This window comes from Sinocyclocheilus rhinocerous, unplaced genomic scaffold (genome assembly GCF_001515625.1).
Source record: "Sinocyclocheilus rhinocerous isolate Xijiao unplaced genomic scaffold, SAMN03320098_v1.1 scaffold2385, whole genome shotgun sequence".
Lineage (NCBI taxonomy): Eukaryota > Metazoa > Chordata > Actinopteri > Cypriniformes > Cyprinidae > Sinocyclocheilus > Sinocyclocheilus rhinocerous.
In genome coordinates, this window is record NW_015667271.1 from 724963 (window position 1) to 736688 (window position 11726).

Sequence of the window (11726 nt, forward strand, 5' to 3'; positions counted from 1 at the left end):
GTATGTGGAAATTGCAGTGCTGTTAGACAGCAGTGGATCTGTTGACATGCTCCTTTATAAACTCAATCACCCCAAATTCTGTTTCAGACAGGCAGTCAGTCAGTCAGTCACAGACATCCTAACCATCCAGTGGCCATTTATGTGGACTTGCAAATATTTGGATGTGGTATACTGTATATTCTGTCTGCCTTTTAATCTGCGTTTGTGGTCTCAGAGGCCTTTAATGCGATGAAAAGACTGAATCCAAAAGTTAAAAATGGAAAGATTTTCTAACGATGGTTTACTTTGATTATAATGCATCATTAACCTTCACAGGTGTGGATCAGTATAAGTACGGGAAAAACAGAGTGGAGGCAGATGCCAAAAAACTCCAAACGAAAGAGGAGGAGCTGATGAAGAGGAAGCAGGAAATTCGAAACCGCCTGACCCAGCTGAAAAAAGACAGGAAGGACCTCCGCACTGCTATAGAGAACAACACAGGTGAGGATGTCAATGGGATTCAAGTTTGATTGAATCTGTAAGTGTCAATGACAAATAAGAAAAAAAAATAGCATTAAAAGGTTTGAGGTTATAAATACTTACATTAAGCAAGAATAAATTGATCAAATTGTAACAGGACATTTATAATGTTACTAAAGTTTTCTGTTTCAAATAAATGATGTTTTTTAAGCTTTCTATTCATTAAAGGATCCTGAAAAATGACAGTTATAACCTCTCCCGGTGTTTTTTTCATCCAGGTAAGCGCTCTCAGGCATCTTTGACAGAGAGACTTAAGAAAGTGGAGGATGAATGCAAACTAAAAGAGGAAGAACGAGTCAATCTGGAACTGGAGCTGACGGAGGTGAAAGAGAGTCTGAAGAAAGCCTTGAACGGAGGCGTCACCCTGGGCCTGACCATTGAACCCAAAACGGGCAGCTCCAGCCCACAGGTCTGGAAGAACAGCAACAATTTCTCTAACATAGACATGATGTAATACTAACTGTAGGGTTGTGTCACTTTCATTTTTAAATGATAAAAGAAAAGCAGGTATCAAAATGTGTCTCGTTTGTTTTTAGTCTCCAGTGCTAATGAGGCGAACGGTGGACAACTCACCCATTTCCAGTTGTGACACCAGTGACACTGAGACCTGCTCTCTACCAGTCAACAGTGCATCTCTGCTGCGGCGTCAGACACAACAGAAAGCCTCACCTGTGCGAGGACACGTCCTCAGGAAAGCCAAGGTCAGTAACCACACGACACTTATTTTCTTCATCACACTAGATATTAATAGCAGGTAACATATGCTGGGTCTTATGTAAAAGCATGATCCTAAAGTTGCATTTACTTTAAGATGTTTACACTACAGTGCATATTTTCCCCTGTGTTCATTCTGTTCTTTTTTTTTTTTTTTTTTTTTTGCAGTTTTTTTTTTTTTTTTTTTGCAGGAATGGGAGATGAAGTCTGGCACATAAGTTCTTTTCCACTAACTTTTCATTTTCGCTGTATCTATTTATTTTTGTCCATATATGAGTGATGTTGAAATTGAATTGACTGAACCATAGACACACTATTTTCCAGAATTAATTCTGGAAGACCTTGACTGAGTCTGGTGCCCGGTGCTGTTTATCATTATAGCACTATCCCTGGATCATGATCTGACTATAAAGTGACTTACAAATGAGGAAAACTCAAGCAATTTGTCATATAGAGGCCAACAGTAATGCCACAAAACCAAATTTATATACACTACCGTTCAATATACCATTTTGGGGTCAGTATAATTTTTTTTAGGAATTGATACTTTTATTCAGCAAGGATGCATGAAATGCATGAAAGTGACAGCAAAGACAAAATATTTATTTCAGATTAATGCTGTTCTTTTGAACTTTGTTCATTAAGGAATCCTGAAAAAATGTAGCATGGCTTCCACAAAAATATTCAGCAGCACAACTGTTTTCAGCATTTATAATAATAACAAAAGATGTTTCTTGAGTGTCAAATCAAATCAGATTCCTGAAGACTGGAGTAATGGCTGCAAAATATTCCGCTTTGCCATCACTGGAATTAAAATATATTAAAACAGAAAGCAGTTATTTTAAATTGTACTAATATTTCACAATGTTACTGTTTTTCTCCATTTCTAATCAAATAAATGCAGCCTTGGTGAGCATAACAGACCCCAAACTGTTGAATGGTAGTGTAACACTAGAGGAAAGAGAATTATTATTATGATTTTATGTTATCATGAACACAGAACATCTCAGATTATGGTCCACAATTTACAATCTAAATATATTGTGCGCAAAACTCACTGGTCTCAATCGGTAATCACTTAAAAGTCTATAAAGTCTTTTTCTTTCTTCAACAAGAAGCCATTAATGGAAGACAAAATCTTCCAAGTATTTATTTGTAAATGTTTAAATAAATATAAGCCAGTCTGTGTTTGTCTGTTGATGTTTAGTTATGCCTTTCATTGGGCTTCACACTAGTTGTAGAGAGCAGCTTCGGGATATCCGTCTTAAGATAAATGTAAATTACAGAATGTGATCATTCAAAGCTTGTTCTTTACAGAAAAAGTGTAATCTGTATGAAAGTATTTTACCAGCCTCTCCTCCTCCTCGATGTCTGGCCCATTATTTTCTATCCAGTGGTCTGGCCAAACTTTTGGCTATGGTGAGAGCAGCCCATGGGGATAGGGCAGCTCAGGCCAGGGTGTGGTCCTCTGCTGGCTGACTGCTCTGGAAACTGGGCCTGAAAGTACCGCTACACTTCCCCTCCGCCGAACACACTGCAACCACTGCACTGAAACAGCTGAAACACCAGAACACTGCAATGCATCATACACTGACAGTTCTACATGTACTGTATGCTAACACAAATAACACAGCGGGTATATGTGAAGTTTCATTATAGTTTGCAGTCTTAAGCTGTGCATGTGCAGGTGTAAGAGCTTGCAAGTAATCCGTTTGCGAACAAAAGAAAAGTTCAGGCTGTAATCTGCTTTGTTTTGACCACTCAAAGTCCAGCCACCTGATGTACTGAAAATGGTGCTTTTAAGCAATGCTTAAACTCTTGGTGCTTAATTTAGACCGACTTTTGTATTAATGTTTGAGGCACATTTATAACTCTTTGTTTATTGTGCAGTGAAGTTTGGTTTTTGATTTGAAGCTACACATTTTCAAGCTACGCTACACGCAGGGTGCTGTGTAAATATAAATCTTTTCTGCTTGGGTCAGAGCTTCTTTTTTTTTTTTTTTTCCAGTCATTTTGTAAAAGGCTGTAATCTGCTTTGTTTTGACCACTCAAAGTCCAGCCACCTGATGTACTGAAAATGGTGCTTTTAAGCAATGCTTAAACTCTTGGTGCTTAATTTAGACCGACTTTTGTATTAATGTTTGAGGCACATTTATAACTCTTTGTTTATTGTGCAGTGAAGTTTGGTTTTTGATTTGAAGCTACACATTTTCAAGCTACGCTACACGCAGGGTGCTGTGTAAATATAAATCTTTTCTGCTTGGGTCAGAGCTTCTTTTTTTTTTTTTTGTCCAGTCATTTTGTAAAAGTCGGCACTGGATGAATGTTTGGTATCAGTATATTTGTAAAGGACAACATTAAGTCACCTTTGTCTCCAGCTCAAAGTAGATGAGATGCTTCAGTCTTTCTGCACAGCTGCTTATTCTGTAGTCAAAGTGATTTACTGATTTGACAAAGTAAAATAAAACCTTTAGATTGAGTCAGCTTTCAGCCTCACTTTGCAAAAGTAAAGGAATGTGGAATGTGAAAAACTTTGCTTTAAATGTCATTTTGCTTTGAGGGTGGGAGCAAAGACACCATTGTTTGTTTTGCACCTTATGGATATTACTCTGTTTTATTTTGCTGATGACTGTTGTCAACTTGACAACAAAAGGACTGTACATAGAAATAATTAAACTGCTTTAAAAATTGCTTGTGTCTTCCAATCTGTGTATTATTACAATGCGCGATAGCCCATAACTGGCAACATTTCTTTTGTGAGACTATAATGATCCACAATCACAATGACCCTCTTATGTTTCACTCCAGCAGTTTACTATTATATTGCACACTAAAAATTAACAGGGCCTGAATTTTGTTCAGATTTTGTTTCACATAAATCTAGCCAAAGAATCTTATTAAAGAGATGGAAAGTTTCCTTTAAATCTGGCTAACATATCCCACTCAAAGAATTGCTAGTGTTATTAAATTCAGTGACTCACACAGAACACTGGCGACCTCATGTGTACGAAGATAAAACAATCAGATTATTCAGATTTCTCACTTTTTAGATGGGGTTGTCACGTGGTATCTGTTACTTTTCTCATCACTAGTCAAGATGGCTTAATCAGAGTTGTTTTTAAATAAAGATTTTAAAATGTATTGTAAGGGCATTTCTTTGAATGGTTTCCGTTTGTGGGTCTAGCATGAAGATAAACAATTATTATACGATTATTATAAACTCCGCTAGATGGCAGAGTCGTGTTTTTCAGATGTTTACCACCCTCGATAGATTTTACCGAAGAAGAGAGAAACGTTTGGCCCTCGAATAGTAGTTGTGCTTTTCCATTTTCTATATTTGTATTCATATCGACAGTATTTTTTTTGCTCATAGTGGCATATTTCGGAAAACATGAATGAGGATATTTTGACCACTCTGAAAATACTGATCATCGGAGAAAGTGGAGTGGGCAAATCCAGGTATGAGATTTAATATACTTAAAGTTTACAGATGTCATCTGATGGAACAACAACAACAGCACAGCTGCTTATATTAAAGCAACCTGACCTCGCTTTAGATAGGAACCACTGAATGTTTGTGAATTCAGTCTTCTCAAATTCCCATACCACAAATAACAAATTTGCAGATGTGTGTTTGTGTCAATTTGCTAGTAAGAAGGAAAGTCTCTGATTCACCTTTCTTTCCCCTTTTTCTTAGTCTTCTTTTGAGATTTACAGATGATACATTTGATCCAGAAATTGGTGCAACAATTGGTAAGTCTGTAAAATCATATGACTAAGGTAATGTTGATAGAGGTCCAAAATATGTAAAATCAGGTTTAAACACAGCAGTATTCTCATCCTTTGTAGCTAAAACAGTTGTGTTTTGAGTTTCTGATAACTGACATGTAAAAACAGGCTTATATATACAGTATATTACAAAGTACAGTATTATATATTGATTAACAGGTTTTGATTGCCATCTAGTTCTGTATATGGGTTATAAATTGTTTGCAGATCGCAGATTGCTTGTTGTGTGAGCATGAGAAGTTTCTTGGTTTTTAAGTTTGTTTAATTATGTGCCTTTATAATGTAATGAGCACAGAAACCTAACCATCGCAGGACACATTGACGTAAATCACACATGCTTCTCTAGTGCTGGTCTTACTTGAAAAACAGCTTTACTTGCATTGTTGAAATTCTGGACCTATAAGTGAAATTTTAAATTTTGAAAAGTATATTTATCCATGTCAAATCCTGTTTAACAGCTGCACTTCTTCACTAGTGTCTTTACAGTGGAGATCAATGTATAATCTGGTCACACTTTAGTCTGGGGACCAATTGTCACTATTAACTAACTATTAACTACATTAACTGTAAATTTGCTGCTTATTAATGGTTTGTAAGGTAGTTGTTAATTTTAGGTATGGTGTAGGATTAAGGGATCAAAAATATGGTCATGCAGATGAAGGCATTAATATGTGTTTTATATATACGAATAAACAGCCGATGTGTTAGTAATAAGCAACTAGTTAATAGTGAGAGCTGGTCCTTAATATAAAGTGTTACCTTACCTTATACTCTATGTTGTGGAAGTTAATTTGTTGTTCAAACTTCAAAGCAGTGGCTGTTACTTTGACATTTAGGTTGACGTGTTGTGATGTGACCGCCGTTTTCTTTTCAAAGCCCCCCAATCCAAACCAAACAAGTCCAGATCTCCTTCTTTGGCTTCCTCTGGTAAATCTGTCCGTGCTGTGTTAAAATTCAGGAGTACTTCATGCCTCCTGATCTTTCATTCACAGAGTGCTGAGAGATTGATTCCCCTGTCATCTTTACACATACTTTCATTTTTCTTTTATGAATGTAAATCACTTATGTTTGTAATTGATGTGGCTTTGCTGAGTGATGAGACAGGTGGTTGAGTCGTCCTATTTTCTTTTTATCTGTACGTAATAAACCCACAATTCCCCATTCAGCTATAAATTCTGGTCTTTCTAACTTTAGTCGCTCTGGGCTTGTTGCCTGACAAATATCTGGGTCCATCAAAAATTAAATCTGTCTCGCTATATATGAATGGTTTTATCATAATCCTCATAAAACATCTAGACTGTATTTCCATATATGCTTGTGAATCTTTTTTTGAATATTCCACCTGATTATTTACATTTGCTAGTGTTTGTATGTGTTTGTCTGTTGTAACCATTTTTTGGGGACTAATTTTGTAACCATATTTGTACCCAGTGTAAACCTGACAAAACCTCCCAAACCCTTCTTTTGAGGATGTCCTCATTTGTAAAAATTGTAAATAAAGTTTTTTTTTTTAATGTTGTAAAAATGCAGAATGTTTTCAGTTAAGGCTAGGGTTTGGTCACAGTACATTTATAACTAGCTGTATATAAAACTCTTGCATCTACACTTGACCCTCTAAAACAAGCACTCTCTATTCTATTTCTATTCTATCTACTTTTATTCTTTTTAGTTATTATTTAATAAAAAAAACCTTGCTACATGTACTTTGTTAGACTAAGCACTTACATAATGTTACTCTTTTGTTGGTTTGATTGCATCCATTGTTATCATTTGTAAACCGCTTTGGATAAAAGCGTCTGCTAAATGATTAAATGTAAATTTAAAACAATGAAAGCTAATATGATGTTCTATATGTACTAAACACATAATTTATTTCCATTAAGGTGTGGATTTCAAGGTGAAAACCCTGGCTGTGGATGGAAACAAAGCAAAGCTAGCAATCTGGGTGAGCAGTCAATCATATTTTATCCCTACATTTAGAGTGGCACAGATTTATGTTTTGCAAAGGTTAACTATTTATTATTTAGTTTCCAGGGAAATCATGTCTTAGTTTGGACATGACTGTATGAGACAGATAATGCTTGTATAAACTTTTGACTGTGTTTCACTAATATAACACAAGATGGCAGTGTTGTTCCTTCCTTTTTTCCTGAAGGCAGGCGGCTCTTTTGTAACGTCTTTATAATTCAAAATATTCATTGTTACGTTATTTAACACAATTTCCCTTGGTTTTGTTTCGTGTTTAAAGGACACCGCAGGTCAGGAACGTTTTCGAACTTTAACACCCAGTTACTACAGAGGAGCTCAGGGTGTCATTCTGGGTAAGCGAGTATAAACCGTTTTTTCACTACTATATACTATTAAAAAACATGAACAAGCTGTACCGCTGTAGAAAAGTGTTTGTGTATCTAGCATGAATATACACTGGAATAGTGTATAAAACACCAAATGTTATATTTATAGTTATATTTGTCTGATTTAGGCTAATTTGATAAGTCTAACTGTCTATCGTCTAATTAAAAATGTAGTTTTTAAATGTCTTTTTAGTGTATGATGTCACTAGGCGAGAAACCTTTGCTAAGCTGGATAACTGGTTGAATGAGCTGGATACATACTGTACAAGAAATGATCTTGTCAAAATGCTGGTGGGAAACAAAATCGATAAGGTAAGTTACATTTAATGCACTTAATGTTTTTTTATTATTTTTTTAAAGCTGTACAAGTCCAGCAGAGCCTTTGCACTCTTTGTCATATATTTCCTTTTGTCTTTAAAACACCTGCCTGGACCCAGTTTCCAAAGCCTGACATAGACAGATATGCTCTCTGTTTGCTTTTTCAGCTTCATCTCTACACTGCTCTATACATATCTACAAAAAATAGTAGTTATTCTGGATTGTTAAATACATAATGCTGATGTAGACATGGAAAAATGTTCTGTATTCGTAACTCTAATGAAAATGATGTCTAATTCTGAGCTGTTTTTCTCTGTCTGTGTAGGAAGACCGTGAGCTAGAGCGAGAAGAGGGTCTGAAGTTCGCTAGAAAACATTCCATGCTTTTCATAGGTGAGTAATCACTAAGATGTTCCCTTCATCCTGTGATGAGTTTCTTGAGCCCTCATTATTCACTAATACACAAGCTTTAAATAGGAATACACTGACATTTTATTTTGGTTTCATTTTCCATATTTCATTTCAAGATTCATCATCTTCACACATGGAAAAATCAGACATTTGACGTAAGCTAGTTTATTCAACTGCCGTAATACTCACATGCTACTATTTTTAAACACTTGTGCCCATTTGCTAAAAAACAAAGATTATGCTATTTAATTGAGAGATGGATTATTTGTATAAGTTGAGCATTCATTTATTATGACAGTTAATTCAAGTCAGACTTTACAATGGTTCTGATTTATTTCTCATTTTTGAGCTTGTGTAATCGTAACAGCCCTGTGTGTGTATTTGTGGGTGACGTCCTGCATTCCTCTGCGCTGTGGGTTTGGTTTGTAAGTCATGTGACACGCCACATTAGTGGGTATGTAAGCAGCAATCTGTCTGAATTAGCCGTGAAGCCCTCACACCAAATGAAATCTGCAGATGGACACCATGGCTGCGGCCCGTGTGCTTGAGGCCAATGCTGTTTTTTTCAGATTTAATGTTTCCTATTCGCTTCTACTTTCTCCTGACTTTTAATATTAAAGACCAAGTGTTTCTTATGTTTTTGCAGCACACTATTCTTACAATTCTTTTTTGGTTTTGTATTTGTTTTGAAAGAGATTATTCAGCAAGGCTGCATTAATTTGATAGTAAAGACATATATAATGCTACAACAGATTTCTATTTGAAATACATTTTCTCTCTTTGCAGAGGCCAGTGCTAAGACGAGAGATGGTGTTCAGTGTGCATTCGAGGAGCTGGTGGAGAAAATCCTGCAGACTCCAGGCTTGTGGGAGAGCGTGCACAAGACAAGAGGAGTTGCCCTGTCTGAACTCTCTGAAACCGGTCAAGGAGGCTGTGGAGCATATTGCTCACTTCTCTAACACACAAACTGCTGTTTAAACAGTGCAGGTTAGATTAGTTAACGCATACGTATGCAGGATACATAAACCTTTTTTGGCCTATGTATCTGTGCAAGCACACAAGCAACACTCATATCTCATGCTTAAAGCATTATCATTTAACAGGTCCAGCGATATAAGGACGATCACTGGAAAACTAGATAAGCCTTAGAGGGGACCTTTCTCACATTTTTTAGCGATGAAATTCATTTAAAGAACTCTATTGAAGGCACGCTCATCATTTTTATTCAGGAGGGGGATAAAAAACTTGATTACTCTATTATACCTCAGATCAGTTTGCTTCTCAGTTTGTATATTTCTCGTAGTGTTTTACTTTGTTTTGTCCCAGTGCCTGTGTTTCTTATTTAGGGAGAGGTAAACACTCATCAGTTTAACTCGACCTTTCAAACTGCTGGAATGAGACCTCAGTAGAACAGATTGCCCTCGCTTGATGTCTGCAACGTGCGGAACTCCGTTCCTTCTTTATCTGTCCATCTTTGGATCCCACTTTTTCCTACTGTCAATCACTTGTTAACTCTCTTTCCTCTCTCTCGCTACATGTATCTGTCTTCAATTCAGTTCTATCAGTTCCGTCTCTGTTTCTCCACGTCCCTCTCTACAGAATAATAGAGTTACCAAGGATTTTGGATTTGTGTTTTACTACTTTTATTGACTTGGACCGCCCACATAAAAATATGTTTTTGAAAAGTTTATAAATCAAACAGATTGGCACAACAAGTCTCTGCTGTACATATAAATGAGGGTAAAAATAACTGGAATACCATAGAATAGATTAAGGCTAAGAGAAAAGGCTAATTTCTTTCTTTTGAATATAGGAATATTTTCGCCTGCAGATTCAGGGACACTTATTGTCTTGACATGTCTGTCCATCTCAGAGAAAGGAAAACATTTTTTAAAATCCTTAGAGTGAGTCATTAGGGTGTGACTATAGATGGCTAGTTTTCTCACACAGAGAAATGGAACAAAAGAACAAATTTAGAAATAATAAATGTTCGCCAAAAAAATCTATGACACTTAACAGCGATGCCAAATGAATATTTCCATTCTCCTAGTTTAATCTGCACTATCCGATCTGGACTATTTAGTCTGTTATGTTTGTTTTAGAGAGACATCCAGGGGGTCCCAGATGTCTGGTCTTGTGTTCGTAGCTTAAAAACTGGGTGGTAAATTCCTGTTGCGAGCCAACCTCAGTTACAGCAGTTTCAGAAAGTGTGTGGCACATGTGGAAGGAAACGCTGGGTTTGTATATACACCCACAGAGTATTTTCATTTTTGCGCACTTCTGCATTGCTTTTCATTTTTTTTTTGAAAATGCAAATTATTAGGCAATTATAAATGTATCGTATAGTTTCCAGTTGCATGCAGTGATGTCTTCTGTGCTTTTTATGGCAGTTATATGTAATGGTTTATGTTTTGACCAATCACTGCATATAAAAATCATCCCATATTTCCATTGATCTGAGGACTTTAACTAATTTTGGTTTGGATTCCTTACATAATCATATTTTTCTATTTGTATGTAAGTTATTGCTATTCAGCACTAAATCCAATGAAAACGCATTTACGCAATATTGCATACTGTTATTGCACATTCACTGCTGTATGTAAATATTTGCTGATGATGGTCATAAATACATTGTAATGTTGATGTTTGACACTATAATGCGGCACTTAAAATGACAATATTTTGTCTCTGAATACCTTTTTCTCTCTCTCTTCCACTTTCTCTTATACCTTTTTCCAGCAGTGAGTTCTTGTTAAATATGACCCACCACAGGAATGTATCTCCAGGCCTCTGCGATTTCACCGTTTCCCGTTACATTTCTGCGTGAATTCTGTGTAGTGACTGAAGTGTTTGCTTATTCATGTGTTCAGATGGCATCTTCATATGGTTTCCGCACCCGTTCGATGTGGATGAATACAAATGATTGCATTTGGACAGACAGGCAGGTCCAGTAACCATAGTGATTGCAGGTTTTTCACCGTAGATATGTCTTCAGAGCCGTTTGAGCAGGAGGTGTGTAATTCCAAGTTGACAAATGAAGGCCTAGCTGAAAGATCTCCTTGGATTAAGTACAAAATGATTTGGAGAAAGTATGTGTCGATCATACATCAACGACGCTTTGCGGTGTCTATACTGTATTGTTCTTATATGACTGGCTGTCCATAGTAGTCCTGTAATTCAGTACGTTATATTCCCCCTGAAGTCTTCTCTAAATGCTCCCACCTGTCGGTTTGACCTTTCTCTTGGATGAGGAAGGGATATTCCAGGCACAATATTATAATTGCATAATATAATACTGAGGCCTAATTACTCTGCTGGTTAGGGTAGCTAAAAGCCTGGTTTGGACCAGTATGCTGAGGTTCAGTGTCCAAAATTCAACATGTGCGGGTGACCAGCCATTCTGGTCTTTTCAGGGTAAGGAATCCTAGGATATAAATCAACTTTCTTAGGTCCCTTTGTTGAGTTTTTAATGCTGTATTCCTTTCTGTTCAGCCATTTTAGGTTATTCAGTTTTAGTAAATTATTGTTTGTTTGCATTATCTGCTTATTTTAGGCAGAAATCTGTGGAATTTCATGAAAAGGGTTTCTAAATCTCCAGAGCTGGAAATACTGCACTCTT

General features: G+C 36.5%; 2 protein-coding genes across 4 annotated transcripts in view; both read left to right on the top strand.

The window, feature by feature from the left end:
- LOC107733469 (actin filament-associated protein 1-like) overlaps positions 1 to 1769 on the top strand; it is a 64553-nt gene extending 62784 nt beyond the window's left edge. For all 3 annotated transcript variants that reach the window (XM_016545098.1, XM_016545097.1, XM_016545099.1), the window contains 4 exons: positions 316 to 480; positions 738 to 928; positions 1056 to 1220; positions 1425 to 1769. In XM_016545098.1, the coding sequence (XP_016400584.1) occupies positions 316 to 480; positions 738 to 928; positions 1056 to 1220; positions 1425 to 1451 (548 nt within the window). In that variant the 3' untranslated portion in view covers positions 1452 to 1769. The remainder of the gene's footprint in view (positions 1 to 315; positions 481 to 737; positions 929 to 1055; positions 1221 to 1424) is intronic.
- Positions 1770 to 4518: 2749 nt separating this feature from the next.
- On the top strand, positions 4519 to 11388 carry LOC107733472 (ras-related protein Rab-18-B-like). Its single transcript, XM_016545103.1, has 7 exons — positions 4519 to 4692; positions 4931 to 4986; positions 6906 to 6967; positions 7271 to 7343; positions 7570 to 7688; positions 8020 to 8086; positions 8891 to 11388. The coding sequence occupies exons 1-7, from the start codon at positions 4625 to 4627 to the stop codon at positions 9061 to 9063; spliced, it is 618 nt and encodes a 205-aa protein (XP_016400589.1). The 5' UTR covers positions 4519 to 4624; the 3' UTR covers positions 9064 to 11388.
- The last annotated feature ends 338 nt before the right edge of the window (positions 11389 to 11726 follow it).

What these genes read in the sequence shown, in the direction of transcription:
- LOC107733472 (XM_016545103.1), top strand. Translation starts at nt 4,625, where the DNA reads ATGAATGAGGATATTTTGACCACTCTGAAAATACTGATCATCGGAGAA. An exon ending in AGTGGAGTGGGCAAATCCAG is followed by an intron (nt 4,693 to 4,930) that starts GTATGAGATTTA and finishes CCTTTTTCTTAG; the next exon opens with TCTTCTTTTGAGATTTACAG. An exon ending in TGGGAAACAAAATCGATAAG is followed by an intron (nt 7,689 to 8,019) that starts GTAAGTTACATT and finishes CTGTCTGTGTAG; the next exon opens with GAAGACCGTGAGCTAGAGCG.